Raw genomic sequence first — 20,046 nt, forward strand, 5'->3', positions numbered from 1 at the left:
ATTCTGACAGTAACAATTGAAATGTCAGGACCTGCTAGAGCAAGACCCGAAATATGAAGACTGAACTGCCAAAAGAATGGACTGACATATATTAAGTCCAAGATGCCATTTCTTGGAAAATTTTCTTTTTTCAAGTTATGGAGATCGTGGAATTGTGATATATATATATATATATATATATATATATATATATATATATATACGTTTGAGGGATGTGGCTGACTTGCCTCCCCCTTGGAACAAGAAGTTTAAAGGAGAAGAGAGATTTTTCAAGATTCGTTTTTCTCCTGTGCTTTCGGTCTTTTTGTCAGCTTTTCTGCACTCAGCATTTCGAGTGATAATATTTCAGTAGGGAGCCCATCCTGACGTGTTAAACTGTCCTTGGCTTTGGGGGGTTTCCAGAATTCTTTTGGTACCCCCTTTCTAAAATTTCTGTCTACCTGCATTTTGCAGAGACCGTTAATTTTGTTTTTTGCCAAAACTGGATGAGGGGTTAGAGAATCCTTTACAAAATTTGGAAAAGGAGGGCTAAAATATATTAGAGATTCTTTGTATTAACGTACCCTTTCATCAGACTTTTTGATCACCTCTGCAGCAGACAAGCCACACACTAAATCACTAACCAAAGGAGAATTTAGAATCTCATTTTTAATATCATCTGTGAGGTTCTGAGAATGCAGCCAGACAAACCTCCTCAAAATAGTACCAGTGGCCAAATCCCTGGAAGAAGTATTAAATGATTCACACACACACACACACACACACACACACACACACACACACACACACACACACACACACACACACACACACACACATACACGCACACACACACTGTAAAAAAATGAGTAGTGACTCGTAAAAACTTCAAACTAAATTATTTAAAACATTTTTTTCCACACATGAAGAAACTGCAGAAAAGCATTCCTCATACTTTCACAACTAGTCAGAGCAAACTTTAACATATGAGCCAATTCAAAATTCTGAAAATCAAAGTTGCAGAAGCATACACTTCTTCCCCATGCATACCAATAATCTTCCCATCCTTTTCAGAAAGAGAAGGTTTGGAATTAACTAAATATTTAGTAGCAATAGGATTAAGTAAAGCTATATCTGCTGGGTCAGGTTAAAAGATTGAGAAACTTTGTTCATCCTATCTGCCTTTTTAGGGGCAGCTGTCCTGTTATCACGAAGATTGCAGACAGTAACACAAACATCTTCCAAAGCTAACAGAACTGGAGGAAATGGTGAAGATTATGGAAATGTCATCTGTGACAGCTCATAGCATTTTCTGTGGGACTGAGAAAACCCTTAGTGATCTCCCACTGATAACACTGTTGAATTCTGGAATAGTATCAGGGAAAGAGAACTCCCCATGGGGAGATTCAGAAACAGAGCCCTCCTCTGAGTCTACATCATAAATCTGAGAAGAAAACCCTGTATCTGTCATTTCATCTTCCCATTCAGATTCAGAATCTTGAGTCTCTTCTGGAAAAGAGGTATCCCTCTTTCTTTTACCAGAATTTAGTTTATAAGGCGGATCAATAGACTGAATTGGATTAAACCCTGAGCCAGACCCAATAAATTATTCCCGTCCAAAGAAATTTGAGGAGGAGTAGATACGTGTTTAATTTTTCTGTTTCTTTCTGACAGGAAAAATGGGGCCAACAGTGTTAAGAATGGTAGCAGAATCTTCCCCTGGGATGGGCACAACATTCTGACAAAAAAATGAGGCCTTTCCTGTTCCTGTTCCGTCTCCCAGGCCAACAAGACTTTCTCTCTCTCTTGCCCACTGAGAGGACCTCAACAGCATGCGGCTAAACCCCTGTCCATAGTGTCTGTAGGTGCTACTCCAGAGACATCGGGTTAAAAGATGAGTGGTTGGAGGTTCAACTAATGGCCACAGCAGTTACTCACCTGCAGCTCAGGAAAATTGCTAGCCTGCTGGGGTGGTAAAGGCTGTTTGCTCAACTTTTTTCTTTCTGTGGCTAGAAGAAGGACCAACTGGGTGACCTATAGTATGTTCCATGGTCAAGCAGAAAAATGTGCCTCTTTCCTGGGGAAAACAAGCAGCAAAAGCCAGTAAAAATGTAAAGTCTTTAAAAGTCACTTTTTTCACAGAAAATAAAACAGTAAAAAGCACTTCAAAACACTTAGACAGCCCCAAAACATAAAATAAACACAATTTCTCCACAGAAAAAAATGTCTTTTAAATCCCTTTTAAATAATTTTAAACTGACAGGAAACAAGATCGCTCTTCTTTAAAAGTAAAATGTAGTCTTGTTACAGTCCATTAAAACAGAAACTATTGGCTTTAGAATAACTTTCTGGAACAGGTGTTATCAAGCAAAACACGTTTTAAAATGGATTGTTTTTCTGCAAAGGGAACTTATCTGCCCAAAAAAAGAACAGCACAAGCTGACTTTTGATCCTCAAAAAGAAAGAAGCATACTTTTTGCTGGCAGGAAAACTCTGAAGGGCTTGGTGCCCAAACCTGTCTTTTTAGTCAGCTCGAGCTGACTAATGGTATCGGCACATGGAAGATGCTCTGAAGCTTTGGAAGCTGGTCGGCTGTTATATCCTTGGCAGGATATAATCCATATAGCTAAGACTACTGCAGCAGTAATCAATATCATAGAGTAGAGAGGAAAAAGCAAAAGAAGAAAGGAGAACAGAGATGAATGGAAAGGTGGCAATTGTGAGCCATGTAGGAAAGAACAGCAAATTAAAACTGTGCCTTGACTTTAAGAGGACAAGGAGATGTGAGATGTTAGGTGGGTGTACAAGCTAAACAATTATGATGTGCTAAAAAATTGTAGAATTTCTCAAACCAATGAAATAATGTGAATTAGTGAAACTTGTACAGAAGGATATATATATATATATATATATATATATATATATATATATATATATATATGGCATTGCATTCTACAAATGATACAAACGATGAGGCCTAAAAATGGTAGAAACTGGGGCTGCATCAAAATTTTCAGCTAAGTTCTAAAGGAGTAGAACATGTCTGACTGTATTACATTGAGGGAGGGAGAATCTTTTACGCACAAATGAAATGTCAAAAATTTGTATTTTGAGGAATTTGTGTGGCTGAATTCCAAAAGTCACTGTGTAACACAGTGTACAGTCTCCACCATCCAGCCATGTTACCCTAATTCCAAATTTCAGCTTCACTTCTGGGTATGACATTATACCAGAGGGGTTTACTCCACATCTCTACTTGCAACACCAGCACTGTATATGTACTGTAGACCTCCTATGTCATGAGCATACAATAAAATTCAGAAATATTCTGTGTTAATGACCTTTATTGCCCATTCCTTGCATACTCTGACCAATGCTAACGCCACTACACATTTGTCGAGTTCACCCAAAGCCATCCATTGCCACAGTTTCACCTGTATGTCAGCATTCTACTGTAGGCATTAAGCCTGATAGCAGTACAAGTGCCAATATACAGGTGGAGCTGTGTGTTCCCAAAGCCATCTGGCACTGCAGCATTATCTGCACAATGAATGTTAGAATATAGTAAACTCTCACTTAACCAGCATCCATGGGGATCAGTAGATGCCAGTTAAGTGTAGTTTCTGTTTGCTTGAGAGCTGCTTTGTAATTTTTGATCGGCTTGTATACCAACATACAAGCCTATCAAAGATCATAAAGTGGAGCCTTTTCTGTTCAATGAGGAACAGCGGGCTGTTCTGAACTGAACAGAAGAGGGCCCACTTTTCCATTTTTGATTGGCTCATATGCCAACATACGAGCCAATCAAAAATCACAAAGCAGAGCCACTTCTACTCAATGCAGAACAGTGAACTGTTCTGCATTGGGTAGAAGTTGCTCCGCTTTGTGATTTTTGATTGGGTCATATGTTGGAATATGAGCCAGTCAAAATTGCCGGTTGCTTGAGTTCCAGATAACGCGGTCTCTACTGTACATGGATGACAGGTAAGAAGTCCATTGTGCTTGAGTTCTCACCATGATGGGTATGCTGAGCGGCTGTACTAGGTAAGAGTATGCAGTGCTTCATTCATATAGATGTGTCCACTGTAAAACATAGATGGTGCTGAAAGCACAAGACCATGTATGTGTACAGTCCTCAGCTGACCTCTCCGTGGCTTTCCTCGACTTGCAGCTATATGTAGGACCTGGAACTGAAGATAGTCAAGCTTACCACCAAGTACTGTCTGCAGTACCGATTTCCTGTTACAGGCAGAGCTGCCAAATGCTGCAACAGGGAAGTGACTTCAGTGGGCTACTCCACTGCTTCAGGTTTTTACACTGGCATTCAGAAATAATCATTGTCAATCTGAAATTCCTCTAAGTGGGCAAGCATTGCAAGCCTGATTCCCACTCTGGAATTAGAAGTATGACTTTGCCAGTCCTCATTATCCTATGTGTTTTGACAACTATCAGAGCACTATCTTATAAACTTGCGCATGGTGCAAATGCATGAGGTAGTGTGCCACTCCAAGAACAAATCCTTTCTGAATCCCACTGTTAAACCTTTTTAAACCTGCTTGAATGAACATTCGATAGCAGTTCAGTCCTCAGGATTCACCCAAATGGCTTGCCGGGTAGAACCTAGTGCCTTGGGAAAGGGAGTGGTGCAGTAGAGTTAGCTAATAATTATGTGTTTTGTAAGGCTTTGGTCTCAAAGGCAGGCATTACTTATTTTATTTTTATTTTATTTACATTTGTTGACCAGGAATGTCCGACTGGACATAGGTCCATTTTCAGCAGAGGCCCAGGGAGAAAAGCTCCACAGTTAAAATATACAGACAGCAATTACATTGGATTTACATAGCAATTAACAACTTGATCAACATAGCAATTAAAAATTATAAACATAGTTACAGATGAAGACCATAGTACATCAGTAGACAACTAGAATCTTTATCATCTGTGAAGTATATAACAGACATTAACAACTGTTACAATAAAAAGTCCCTGCTGTATAATAAGTAGTTAGGCTTATGAGCATCCAAGCATGCTATTATCAAGGTAGTTAGTGGGTTATAAGGAAGATCCATTTCCAAAAGATTTTAGACTATAGTACATGTCTGCTATTAGCAACCTGGAAAGTAAATCAGTATTTAGTAAGTTTACAGTGCCAGGTGACAGACCTAAAATAAATAAATAAATATTTACCATTTACAGTTGCCATGACAAGGAAACATTGTCAAAATACAGGTCTGTTATAAAATGGAGTCACTGAAAGGTGGGTTTGCTGTTTCTAGGCTGCATCATATATTCATATGAGCTGTATGCATCTTCATTTATATATTTTTTTCATTATTTGGAGCCTCTGGCAATGAAAGTGTAGTCTAAGGCAGAGGCAAAGATGAGAGACTAAATGTTATCATTCAAGACTTTACATTTCTTCTTACGTCATTGTTTAAGTGGGTGGTGCTTTAAATGTGATGACAGTCAATCTTGTGACACTAAGAAATGAAGCAGAACCCTCCAGCAAAGTCATCTGGTGCCCTGTAAATTTCCTGGAAATGGTACCCCATTAAGTCAACTCACAATAGAGGAGCAAAAACCAAAAAAACAAAAATAAACAAACAAAAAAGTAAACAAAAAAAAAATCTTAACATATATGAACCCCCCCCCAAAAAAAAAACCTCTTCTGCTTAGTTAATATAGTTAGATTACCACATACTGAGCAGTGAGCACTTCTTTGGATATGACCACAAGTGCCACAGGCAGATGTACAATCTGCACAAAGACAGTAAGCAAAAATAAATGTTATACACTGCCCTCAGTCAAGATGGGTATAAACTGATGTTAACTGGGAATAAATTTCTTAATGTAGACAGATGAATGCTAAAATATTTTGCAAAAGTAAAGAAGGTTAATATGAGGCAAATGCATAAAATCATGATGGCTACACACAAGGCATAAAGCAGGATGCACAATACGACAATACGACAGAAAAATAATTCATATTGATCGTTACACAGCACATACAAACTCTGTTATATTTAGGGTACCCAAAAGTAAACATGCTTTTAAAAAGTTGTAAAAAAGGAGGCAGCTGTGAAATCCCACATGTATGATGAACTGCAAGAGATCACACTGAAAACCTATCTAGCAGTAAATACAATTAAGACAAGTAAATGCAAAAGTTGACAAAAGTAACTTCTGCTGTATATATGAAAAAAACATTTATCCATGAAATATGGAATTCTGCTTAAGACCATTGTATGTCTTCCTGCATGCCTATGCTGATAGCAACATAACACAGGTGATTTGAGAACCCTAAGTTAAAACACTGTCTGCTGATTATTATAATGTTTCCTCTACATTCATTTGTAAATCATTTTAAATAACCAGTTATATTTCAGAGAAACAAACAGGACATGAATTTGTCTACTTACAAAAATGCCTACTAACAAGAGACCATCATAAGCTCCATATCAACTTGGAGAAATCTCTACCATGATCAAGTGTGCTGTCCAAAAAATAAAATAATTTTATTTACTTCATACTTTTCCAAATATAGGCTGGTAGTTTTATTAAGTTTGCATGGACCATTACAGTATTTATATAAATCACACACCTTATAGTTACTTAAATTTCTGTGACTATACAATATTCTCTTCAAATAATAATAATAATAATAACTCATGTCTTTATACCTATATGTGAGTGGGTGGGTGTAAAATGACTAGCTCAAAACTGTAGTTTGGGTATGCATCAAGTTAAAAAACAAATACAGATATGAGAAGTCTTAAAAAGTACCTTCTGTGAAAGGGCATCAAATATACCCCAAAACAGTTTCCTAGACAGATGGAGCTCTTCTTCTGAGGCACTGCCAAAGCTCCCCCAGCCACCAGACAAGCAGTAGTATTTCCAGCATCTCTCATAGTGATTTGTTAACAGCTGTAAAGCAGGAAAGTATGCAAGTAAGTAATTAAGTAAAGACGCAAATACATTTTTGTTACTAATACACAAAGACCTACCAATGCCAGGTTATGCTATGAGACCTCAACTGCTCTTCGTTTTTATAGCACTGACATATGTAAGAATAAAAGCACACTCTTCTAAGCTAATCATGAAACACGATTATGAATCTGGGGCTAAACAAGTAAAGTAAAGACATCTATCATCGCACTACAAACTACCTCCTTCAAATATTGTCTTTATGAATTTTATTATGAATTATCAAGCACTGAGACTGCTAGGCCATTTCCGATTTCCTATACATGAAAACTTAATGTTTCTCAAAGTTTTGTTCCATTCCTCCTAAAACTGGAAATAATTTTGAGAATTTCTAAGATTTATTTGTATTTATTTTTTATTTATTTACATTTGTTTACGGGTATGTCCAACTGGGTAGATAGCCCTTTTTCAGCAAAGGTGGGGAGAAAAGCTCCACAGAATTCTGCTATACATAGGCAGGTGTTAAAATAATAAATAAACAATAAAAATATACTATAATAAAAATAATTACAGTGATCAATAATTTGTCAGCACACTTTTGAGTTCAGCTTTATACAGGAATGACAGAGAATATCTAAGACATAATGATATGTCAGCACACTTTTGAAATCGGGTTCATGCAGGAATGACAGTGAATGCATAAGGCATACAATGGTTGTGGAGATTAATGGCTTGGCAGTACATTTGTGAAGTCAGTTTCATACAGGAAATTAATAGTGACTACCAAAGATAGTACATTGTTAGTTCAAGGACATAAACAGAGGTTGATATGACATGGAGAATAGGAAAGAAATACTGTAATAGCAAAGGGGAGCAAGTACAGGTGGAGATAAGAAGAAGCAAAGAAAAAAAAGAAAAAAAATGGATGTATTGTAGTTACAAGTAAATATTTTTTAGGGATAATGAGGGAAAGAGAGAGGGAGGACAGCAGGAATAATAATGCCAAAATGTAAAATGTGTCGTTAATTTGGGGCTTTTTCCTTAATTATTGTTTTACTTTGTTCAAGATTCTGTTGGTAAAAGTTGAGAGCTCTGGGTGGAACTGTGCCGAGCTCTCACAAACTGTATTCAGTCATCTCATTTAGAGTTCAACATTCAGTAACCGCTCTTTGCCACAAGATGGCTTCATCATACAAAGCAATAATAAAGTTGACCACTTTTTAAAAAGCCTGTTTTGCTCTTCCTATACAAAATAATCAATTTTACACAGACTGGCTGTGATATAAGTGGCAGATATACATATTACTCTTCGGAAAAAGAGTTAAGACAGTATAGTTGTGCAGGCACTAACAATAACAGAAAATGCCTGATTTGACTCCTGTCCTTCCATATACTTTACTTTTCTTCTAGCCACTAAAGAAAAAAAATCATAAAATGTTTCTGTCCCTGTAAAGCAGCAAAGTGCCTGGGATTCAAGCCTTTTCCTTTAGGAGGGATCAGTGAAAGATATAGCTGTGCAGGCTACATTGCAAAATAGGATGAAGCTCTGACAGTGACCCAGAGAACTTGGGTTCAAGCATCAGCTCAGGCCCTGGAAAAACCAATACTGAGGGAGGGGATGATGAAAGACAAGGTGTAAGCTTGCCTACCTCTTTCAGGCAGGAAGAATTAGGAACATGTGGGGTGCACCCCTAGGGGCACAGTTCCCTGCAGACTGGGACTGGTGATGCATGCAACAGCCAGAACCGAAATAGAGCAACAAGCCTTGGAGGAAAGTGGTAGCAGAAGAAAAGCTTGCCTCCTTACAGCACAGCCACTGCACTTGCTGCTTGATGATATACTCCACATGCTGTGCTATGTTTGAGCTTAGCCAACAGGCCACACTCCAGCCAGCTACCATTTTCAGACGCAAGCTGCATGACGCTACCATTGTCTCCCTCCCAGCCTCACTGACTCAGATGACTAACCCAGCAACCAAAAAGGCAACATGGATGAAAAGCACATGATCAAAATAGAAACCTGAACAGTAAGTAGAAGGGAAGCGTGCACCTTTGTTGCTTGACATTTTTTTCTAATTTGTCAGCCAGAGGGATGTCTTCAAAATCAGTGTCCCAAGACATTGTTCACCCCAACCACCAACAGAATGGCCCAACTTAGTTCTGAAGTCCTGAAGAATGCTCATTGAATGAAGGGCTCATTGCCACAGAAGAATACCTTCTTATCCTAATCCTCTTGGCCATTATTTTCTAGCCTATTTTGCTCTATTACACCTCTAGTTTCCTAATTATGGGCAAGATGTCTAACTTCACTCACAAAAAAGGAAGACACCTAATTTTAGAAACAACACTATCTGGATAGGTTGCTGCTTAAACCAAGTGTGCTTTCTAACTATTATCCCAGAAAATGCATCTTTAAAAGAATAACATTCTAATTAAACATTATGAAACATTTAAACCCTTTGATCATTTTACATAGACAAATCATCTGACATAGAAAAGGCTTGGTGAACAGCATAATATTGTCACATTACACTATAAAGAAAAGTACAGTTATGTAAGTCTTACTTAACTGTAACAGTAGATGTTTGTTAGAGCACACTGCCTTACTATCATTCGAGGAGTAGTGCCCTGCTACCCTCCTCTGGCAGTCTACCAAAGCTCAGAGTCCCTCCCACTGCCTATCTGTGGGTGTGATGAACAATCACCTAGCAATACAGGAACTGCCTTACAAACCCAAAGGTCCAGCAGGAAGAGAAGATGGAAACACAAGCTTTGCGGATACCTCCTGTTCCTATACCAAAAATCACACACACATGCACATGCAGACGTGCACACACACACACACACACACACACACACACACACACACACACACACACACACACACACACACAACGGTTGTGGAGCAGTGCTCTACAGTTACCCAAACACCAAACTATGTACATTCGAAACAGGGAATGGTGGGTGGGTACTGCCAGTAAGGCAGTATTTTCTGTGAACACCTACTATTACAAGTAAGTAGGACTTACGCAACTGCACTATGTTCAACAAACACAGTATCTTACTGGCATTCAAGTATATTCCCAAAGGTTACCCAACCTGGGAGGAGGAAGGATAAGGGTCCAGGTGCCCCTGGATAATGGTCCTAGTGAAGCTTGCTCTTAATCTAAAAAAGGGATCAAACTTTTAGTGCTTTATAAAGGTATGCATAGAGGACCAAGTTGCTGTCTCTAGAATACTTCTACAGTTCACTCCTTTCCAATTTGCCACTGAAGAGAAAATGGCCTTTGTGAAATGCGCCTTTACTTTGCTTGGAATTGCCTTGCCATTATGGGCGTAATACCAGAGGACAACCAATGTGCAATGGTTTGCTTAGAGACAGGATGACCCTTCGTTGCCCCTGTGTAGAAAATAAAAAGCCTCTCAACCTTCCTAAAGGGTTTCATTCTGTCAACATAGTACAAGAGGTAATAGTACACATCCAAGGTATGAAGTATCCACTCTGCCTTATTCTTAAGTTCTGGAGAGAACACAGGGAGGTTGACCAAATGATTGACAGTAAATTTTGAGACCACTTTCAGCATGAAGGAGGGATTAGTGTGTAACACAACCCTATCCTTGTGGAAAATCAAGTGACATTATCCCACCTTGAGAGCTTATAGTTCAGTGACTCACCTTCCAGATGTCAGATCAATAAGCAAAACAGTTTTACTTATCAAGAGCTTCAGGTCAGCCTGAACGACAGGTTCAAAAACTGGTAAGGTCAATTTTTTTCAGAACATAGTTGTGAGCCTATGAAGGTGCAATTTGCTGTCAATGGGTCTCAAATGCAATACTCCTTTCATGAACTGTTTTACCACACAGAAGAAAGAGGGGAAATTCACTGGCAGACAAGCAGAGACAGTTGCTAAATGTACCTTAATAGATGCAAACAATAAGCCATCCTGAAGTAGCTCACACAAATATTTCAAGACCAGAAGGATGTTAATCTCAAGGGATCCTCTGTTCCCACTTACACTCCACTTAGAAAACCTCATCTATTTGTAAACATACGATTCTTCTAGCAGCAAGTTTTCTGGTCTCCTTTAACACCTGCTACACATCCAGGCTGTCAGTTTTAGTTGCTCCAAACTGGGATGTACCAATCACTTCTTAGACAGTGTGAGAAAATCCCGAGTGTGACGAAGTCTGTGGTAATTACCCTTGGCCAATATCATTATAAGGACAACCAAGATTGCCTGGGCCAATAGGGGGTCACCACAATGATCTTTGGAATTTCTCTCTGAATCTTCAAAAGTACCTTGTGAATCAAGGCAAGAAGAATGTGTCTGTTCTCCAAGCTTGGCTTCAAGGATGTTTGGAACAGAATTTCTCCAGTTGCCTGTTCTGAAAGCGGGTGAACAAATCTGTTTGAGGTATTCCCACATGTGGACTATACCCTGGAACACCACTGCCTTTAGTTGCCACTCGTGCAGATATGTCTGCAACAACATTTTGCTCTGATGGGATGTATGATGCTGAAGAGAATGTTGTAAAGCCATCTCCCAGGCCATCCTTTCCAACTGGCATAGAGTATATGACCTCGTACCCTCTTGTTTGTTGAGGTACTGCATCACTGTAGTGTTGTCAGCAACAACAAGAGGAGCTAGAGTCCATAGGTGGTGAAGAAGTTCCAAGGAGTAGAAGGCTGCCAATATTTCCTTCATATTTATGTGCTTTCGTGCATCCTTGGGACTCCAAGTCGCCTGTAATTGCACTGACATTGACACAGCTCCCCAAGAGAAGTCAGACAAATCTGTCTGGACAGATTGTATTGAAATAAGTGGAAAGAAAGGAAGCCCTGGATTGATAATCAGCTGTGTTCTCCACCACTGTAACTCCTGCCTGATGAAGGGCAGCACTGGTAACTGGGAATGCAGGGAATACAAGTGCTGGGTCCAACAATTTCAAACATACTATTGAATTTTTCTCATGTGGAGAGAGGCCAGTGGTATTGTGAAAGTCATGAATGCCATCAGTCCTAGAATTTTTAGAAATTCTTTTGCAGAGGGGATGTTGCTCTCCACACATTGTTTGGTAGGACAGGACACTGTCTTCTGGAAGAAAGTCAATTTTTTTGTCGGTGTTGATTAAGCACCCCAGGAAGACGAGTCTTTGTTAGAGTGTTAGGTATGACTTACAAAGTTTAAAGTTGAACCGTAGCTGCGAGAGTAAGATTTTAGTGATTCCAAACACCTGGATATAGACTCTGCACAGATCAGCAAGTCATCCAAGTAAGGAAAAATGTAAATGCTAAGAGTGGGCCACTAATAGAGCAAGGCATTTCATAAACACTCGAGGTAGAGAGGACAGTCCAAAGGACAATGTAGATAACTGATAGTGTGAACTAGGCAACAAATCTCAGATATCCCCTGAAGTAATAAGCAATGGGGTATGATGGTATGCATCCTTCAAATCCAGGGTCACCATGAAGCAGTGGTCAGGCAGAAGAACAAGCACTGTCTACAGGGTGAACATGCTGTACTTGGGGACCTTGACAAAAGTATTCAGAAAGGATAGGTCCAACGCCACTCTCCATTACGGATCTTTTTTGGGGACCAGGAAAATTTTGGAGTAGAAACCTATCATTCTCTTCAAAAGAGGGACCAGATCTATAACTCTTGCATCTGATCTAGCAGATGAGGGTGAACTTCACTGAATTGAGGTGGACGTTCCTTCCACTGCCACCTGTAACCTCTGCCAACTATGTTGAGCACCCATTTATCAGAAACTAATGAAGACCAGGCCATTTTGTTGGCACCCAACTTTTGCAATGGGGAACCTAGAGGGGAACCTGGGAATGACAGGTGCTGAGCCATAGTATAGTCGTAGGCTGGGACTGGGGGGTATCCTTTTTGGGAAAGGAACCCCTCCTGCTAGATTTGGTGAGGCTATTGCCCTGCTATTTCCTTTTGGTGGTTTGTTTTTTTTTTGTTCAGCTGTGACTTCTGTTTGCTGGGCTGCTGAAAATGATCTTGCTTATTGAAGGAAAACCTAGGAATATGAAACATCTTAGACACCCCTTACATTGATTTCTGTATGTCATCCACGTGTTTAAGGCTCTGATTATCTGTTGTACATAATCAGCATCAAGCTAAGAATTCAAAATATAATTTTTTAACTCATCAGAAAAGTTTTGGCTTTGCAACCAAGCATATCTCCTTACCACAGCTATTGTTGCTGCATATCTAGAAGCAGTATCAGACCCACCAAGGTAGCCTTTAAAGCATGCTTGGACACTTGAGAAACATTGAAAACAATCTCTTTCACATAGTCTTTCTGCTCCGCAGGTAACAATGCAGCAAACTCAACTAATCTATATATACACCTTAACACAAACTTCCACATAAAACATGGGTATTTAAACACCTTAAAATCTACAGTGCTTGACTGCACCAGCTTCTTTCCTTGATGTCTATTTTATCTTAAGGGACTGGATTTCATGAAAACATAGTCTTTTTATTGGAGAGTGGGGACACAGAAACAAGGTTCACAGGTAAAGGGGCTTTGAGGCCAGGCATGGCTGAGTACACCCAGAATTTCTTAAACACATTTTTAGGAAGACACTTGTTCAGCATAGGAGAATTGCAAACTTTCTTAAAAACATCTTCCAAAGTTGGGACCAATGGAGGTAAGATTGCCAAGTCCAAGGTATCATCCTCCAAAAGATCTTTTTACCTGTTTGATCTTGGTAGCAGCTGAAGATTGCTCCCAACAGAATACAGCCCTAAATCTATCCAGCATTTGGGAAAAAGAAAACACCTGTTTATGTTTCTGAACCTCCTCCTCTTCAGAGAAAAATGACTGATCAAACTCTGACACTTCTGAAATCTCAGATTCTGGATCCCTTTCAACATCAGGATCCTTGAGTGGTTGAAAAGAGGTGGGAATGCTGGCATTAATCATAGCCCAGGATTGCACCCTGCAATCAATGGTCTGAATAATGGATCTAGCAATAGCTACCAGCCCAGATGAAAACACAGTTGGAGATTGTTGCCCTACCACATGGTGGGTCTTCTGTCTCTTTTTGCAGACACTACACTAAAAGGAGAAAGCACAGAGGGTGGTATAGGGAACATATCAACAGCAACAACAGATTCTGCACCCTTGACTTCCCTTACACCTAAAGAGTTTATTTCTACCATACCCAAGCCACACAATGGTACTATCCATGAGGAGATGTCTAAAACCACACCTGGAAACCTGGGAGCAAAAGAAAGGTGAATGGTACAATAGCTTGCCCAAGGCTACTGCAGAGTCACAAACCATAGGCTGGGACATATTTCTGGATTTAGTCCTGTATTTAAGGGGTACAAAGGGTAGGTGGTGGCGGTGGTACCATATCTGAGTCAGGAGACAAAAATAGCCAGGGTAATACCAAAGAATGCCTGCAATGTCAGTGTGATGATGTGAGGTATTGCCAGCTATGCCAAGAGAAGTAGGGTAGTAGATGTGTATCATATGCCAGCACAGCTAGCTGGATGTTTGCATAGAATTACACATCATTTGTATATCAACCTGATGTGTACAAATACTTGTGATGAAAATGTATTTGTAAAGTTGCTTGTGTTAAAAATGTATCAACAGTGGATCCTGACTGTATTGTAATTGAATTAAATGTATATGTTTTGACAAAAGATACTGAAAGAGAAGAGGTTAATCACAGTCCAACTGCATCTTATTTTGCAAAATGTTCTGAAATTAAATTTCTAGGCCTAGGCCGTAAAGATTATATCTTTCAGTTCTGATTGCAGCCAGAGACAAACTGTCTCAAAAAAAACAAGTACTAGGAAGCCGTCTGTATTGTCTTTAGTAATGAACTAATTGCTACTCTGGAAGAGTAGAAGTTTGAAATTATTTTATGACTTCCAGAAGCTGCAAAAGATCTCAACAAGCTCCATGTGTGTGTGTATTACTGACACATATGTGCTAAATCCTGGCAGTTTCTAGCAATGGGAGGGAGGGGGGTTGCATGGGAACCAGAAGTCATAATACCAGATATATGTGATGTCCTTCTGTAATCCATCACTAAAATAATGTTTAATACTAGCTGAGGCTGAAGTCTCAGAGCAGTCTGTTTTTATTACCTGACAAGGAAGGGCACATCACCTACTTCATCTTACCTTGTTCTAGTAAGTCAACCAGGGAATAGTAATTCTTTAGATCAGTCAGGAAAATATAGTGAGATTAGTTAATTACTGTTTTTTCTGTATCTGTGTGAATCTATTAATCTGTGTTATTTTAATATTTCCTGTGATTGAAACTCTGGTGTTTATTGTAAATAGATATTTAGTATTTTCATGTTCTTTTATTATTAAATATATTTAAACCTTCACTGTGGATGGTTCTTTAGGGAATATTTTAACCTTTGAGAGTGCTTATATTTATTGTGTGGCACCGCAGCCACTCCTGAAAGCCTTGCTGTTTGGTCAATATTACCATGTGTATTAATATTAATTTCACTCAGTATGATTGGGTGCCCTTGTAAGAGCCTTTGAGTATATGGCTTTGTAGTGTCTGGTGGTGGAGTAACTACCATATAGTCTGGGCAGTAGGTGGCATTGTGCTAGTGGGGTGTCTTATTGGAGATCTGGAGAGAGAGAGAGAGAAACCAGCCCTCCTCAGACTGAGTGTGTTCCCTGTGTGCTCTTAAGGGAAATTGTGTTTGGTGCAGAAAGTTGCATCTGGAAATACTGGGTGTATCTATTTTTGTTCGAAGTGAACATCCCTCTCCATTGCCAGTGGTGAGGATTCAGGCTCCTTGATTACTGGCCCAGAGTGGGGATGTCACAGTCAGCCCAGTAAAAAATGGATAAATCCCACTCATCTCTGTCTAAATAGCAATCTGAAATCTATTTCTGTAGGGCTACTATTCTGAACACTGCACTAAATAAAAAGGCAGTATTTCAATAGGACACTTCACAAAACAGTGTCACAAATGTCCCTCAATTTTAAAAGCTAATTTCAGCCCCAAATGATTAGAAACAGCATAAAAAAGCCTTAGAACATGAAATAAAGCATGCACTTATGACAAAGTCCTGTCAGGAATATTTAGCATACAAAATGGCAGGAAAATAATATCAATTTAAATGAAAGAATCATTTAAAATGCTAAAACCTGCTCAATCACCTCAAAAAATCATCACTCCAAGAAAACAAATGCAAAAGCAATAGGTTTTCCTGTCAAAACTTTCAAATGAAGCCTTATACTGATGGAAAGTAAAACCCCAAGCATACACAATTTCCCAATTATTAAAAAAAAACAGTCAAAGCAGCATAATACACTATTCAATCACTGAAAGAAAAAAAATGCAGAGGGAAGTTATAAAAGCCCAATAAGGTTTCTTATCTGAGCTCAGGAGCTGAAGAGATCCAGATTAAGGAACAGTCTTCCAGGAGATCCTTTTCTTACTATGGAACTACAAAACTAAAAGGGCCCTGTCTGTGTGTTTATAAGACAGTCTCTATACTGCCATTTGATTGGTCTATCACACCTCCAGACCAGCAGTGGGAGGGCTCTAAGCTTTAACAGACCACCCGAGGAAGGCTAGCAGGGCACTACTACCCATATGTCAGTAAGGTAGTGAGTTTGTTGAACATTGGTTAAAATTCTCACACTAAGCCACCTTCAAGAATACATTTTACCCATTAACAGTTGACTCTCTGTCCTGAAGCAAAAGTACATCAAAACAAGACTTTTAATTAACACTGTACCAGTTATGTGCATAAAACCTAAACCCAGATACAGGGACCTGAATCAATGGCCATAAACTTCAGACTAATTATACCACCTTTCAAGGAAGTTAAAAGTCTTGGGAGTAACATTAGGATCCTCAAAATTAATTTTTGTTAAAGCCTTCTATTTTTATGAAATACAGGAAATGAGGTAATGTTATTAGAAGCAGTGGGAAAGCACCTAGGTAATTCAAGAAACAGTATTCTATGTCTAGACATCTGAAAAGAACCCCACTCATACTGCTCCTGTAAAACCAGAAGACAAACATTGTAAACAACATCCTTATAGTTAGCATCCTCAGGTGGGATACAGTAACCTCTTCTCACCACCTTGTTTTAGTTCCTCATCATTTTTTCAAACAGATCCCACCATATGATAACATGAGCCCTTCAAGTCAGCTCCTGGGGACATACAAGGAACTATTTATGCTTCTTAGCAACATGCTAATCCACTATATAAAAAAGCACCACGTTTTTGTCTCAAAAATGTTAACTTGTTCCTGGCTCCATGGAGTACAGGAATGAATCCCTGACTGCTGACCAGATATCCTAAGATCAGATAATATTACCCTAAAACTAATGAAGCCAACAGGAGAGGTAAGAAGCCAGTGCTGGCTCATCCATCATCGGAGAGTGAGGTGGTACCTCTGGCCCACTGAACTGATGACACCCATAGCAGAAAGGTATATATCATGCTGCACATAGGCTGTGGATGTGGGCTTAGCTTTGCCAAGCTGCAACTATACAGTAGATATTAAAGTGATGTTTGTTTAGTAGCATGCATGCCTATAAGGAGAGCGGGGGGTGACAGTATAGCAGGCCTCATACATGCAAGTATGCAGGTTAGCCAGTAGTAGGTGACCAAATGGTTACTATGGGCAGGGGAGGAAAACACTATATATATATATATATATATATATATATATATATATATATATATATATATATATATGTCTATCTATATATCTATATATATATATATATATATATATATATATATATATATACATATATATATATATATATATATATATATACATATATATATATATATATATATATGGATCCCTATCACAACACCGACATGCCACAAACCCGACACTCAAAACACCAACACCAAAAGACCGAAAACGCATAAAACCGACAACTCACAAAACCGAACACCATAACACTGACACCCAAAACACCAACACACAAAATGTAAACTACACATTACACACAACTATACATGCACTAACCGTAACCCAAACCCTAACCCTAAGGTCCGACACTACCGCACACTTACCCTACCTGCACCCTAACCCTAACTCACTTAACCCGCCACTAAACCTACAGTCTGTCACTATCGCACACTTACCCTACCCGCACCCTAACCCTAACTCACTTAACCCGCCACTAAACCTAAAGTCAGTCACTATCGCACACTTACCCTACCCGCAACCTAACCCTAACTCACTTAACCCGCCCTTAAACCTAAACTCTGTCACTATCGCACACTTACCTTACCCGCACCCTAAGTCCGACACTACAGCACACTCACCTTTCCCGCACCCTAACCCTAAATCCCTCACTATCTCACACTTACCTGTCCACTCCCTAATGCTAAATCCCTCACTATCGCACACTTACCAACGTGCGCTCACACGTTGCCCATGTCGGTGTTTCGGCTGTCGGGATTTAACCTTGTCGATCATCTCTCTCGTCGGTCTTCTCGAGTCAGTCTTCTGAGCGTCAGTGTTTTGGCGTGTCGATCAAGTCAAGGGGACGCATATATGGATCCCTATCACAACACCGACACGCCACAAACCCGACACCAAAATACCGACACCAAAAGACTGAAAACGCACAAAACCGACAACTCACAAAACCGAACACCATAACACCGACACCCAAAACACCGACACACAAAACGTAAACTACACATTACACACAACTATACATGCACTAACCGTAACCCAAACCCTAACCCTAAGGTCCGACACTACCGCACACTTACCCTACCTGCACCCTAACCCTAACTCACTTAACCCGCCACTAAACCTACAGTCCGTCACTATCGCACACTTACCCTACCCGCACCCTAACCTAACTCACTTAACCCACCACTAAACCTAAAGTCCGTCACTATCGCACACTTACCCTACCCGCACCCTAACCCTAACTCACTTAACCCGCCCTTAAACCTAAACTCCGTCACTATCACACACTTACCTTACCCGCACCCTAAGTCCGACACTACCGCAAACTCACCTTTCCCGCACCCTAACCCTAAATCCCTCACTATCTCACACTTACCTGTCCGCTCCCTAACGCTAAATCCCTCACCATCGCACACTTACCGACTCGCACTCACACGTTGCCCATGTCAGTGTTTCAGCTGTCGGGATTTCACCTTGTCGATCATCTCTCTCGTCGGTCTTCTCGAGTCGGTCTTCTGAGCGTCGGTGTTTTGGCGTGTCGATCAAGTCAAGGGGACCCATATATATATATATATATATATATATATATATATATATATATATATATATATATATACATACACACACACACACACACACACACACACACACACACACACACACACACACACACACACACACACACACACACACATACACACACACACACATATATATATATATATATATATATATATATACATATACATATCTATACTGATACAGCTATAGATATATGTACGTATAAAACTTGATTGCTAAGTTCTGCAAGTATATAAAGATTTCTGGCTTAAAAATTTGCTGTCTTCATGCTGAATAAGTGCTCGGCCCACTGCTACAAAATTAGTTACACTTACTCCCTTTGGCTAACGCCATACATTTTGTATAGTAAACACTCTTTAATGACTCTTCGTTGGGAACCATCTTTCCTACTGGAGTCTTGATTTCTTACATTTCGTCTGGCCAGGTATAACTAAAATATCTTGCCTGCTTCCATAACTAAAGTAGTAATGCAAAGCAAAATGGTGAAACAATAAGAAGCATTTTCTGTACATAAATACAAGAAGGAGGCTACTGAAGAAAAAAAGTGTAGCAACAGCTCATAGGCACTTGCACACTGTTGCTGTTAGGCCAAATAAGTAATACTGGTCTTTCAGAAAAAGATGTAAAAATGTAGCAAGAAAGAAACATCCATTTGACCTCCAAATGGCAGAAACAAGGAAAACATATAGCACAAACAACGGTTTCATTTGTGACTTTACATGCCAAGAACTAGGAATAAATCATACAAAATTAATTTCCTCTAAGTGACAAACAAATGGGACAACACAGAAGAGCGGTCTGTTACTGCAATAAGCAGCCACGACTTAAGATGATTTATATTTTTGTTCATAAAAATATTAAGTGATCTCA

At 39.5% G+C, this 20,046-nt stretch overlaps 1 protein-coding gene across 1 annotated transcript in view; it reads right to left on the minus strand.

Annotated features, from left to right (window-relative positions):
• RYR2 (ryanodine receptor 2) overlaps positions 1-20,046 on the minus strand; it is a 6,224,161-nt gene that overhangs the window by 2,445,660 nt on the left and 3,758,455 nt on the right. Inside the window, exon 52 of the mRNA XM_044059048.1 lies at positions 6,763-6,903. Within this exon, the coding sequence (XP_043914983.1) occupies positions 6,763-6,903 (141 nt within the window). The remainder of the gene's footprint in view (positions 1-6,762; positions 6,904-20,046) is intronic.

This window comes from Protopterus annectens, chromosome 1.part2, assembly GCF_019279795.1.
Source record: "Protopterus annectens isolate FY-2018-M chromosome 1.part2, PAN1.0, whole genome shotgun sequence".
In the NCBI taxonomy this organism is placed as follows: domain Eukaryota; kingdom Metazoa; phylum Chordata; order Ceratodontiformes; family Protopteridae; genus Protopterus; species Protopterus annectens.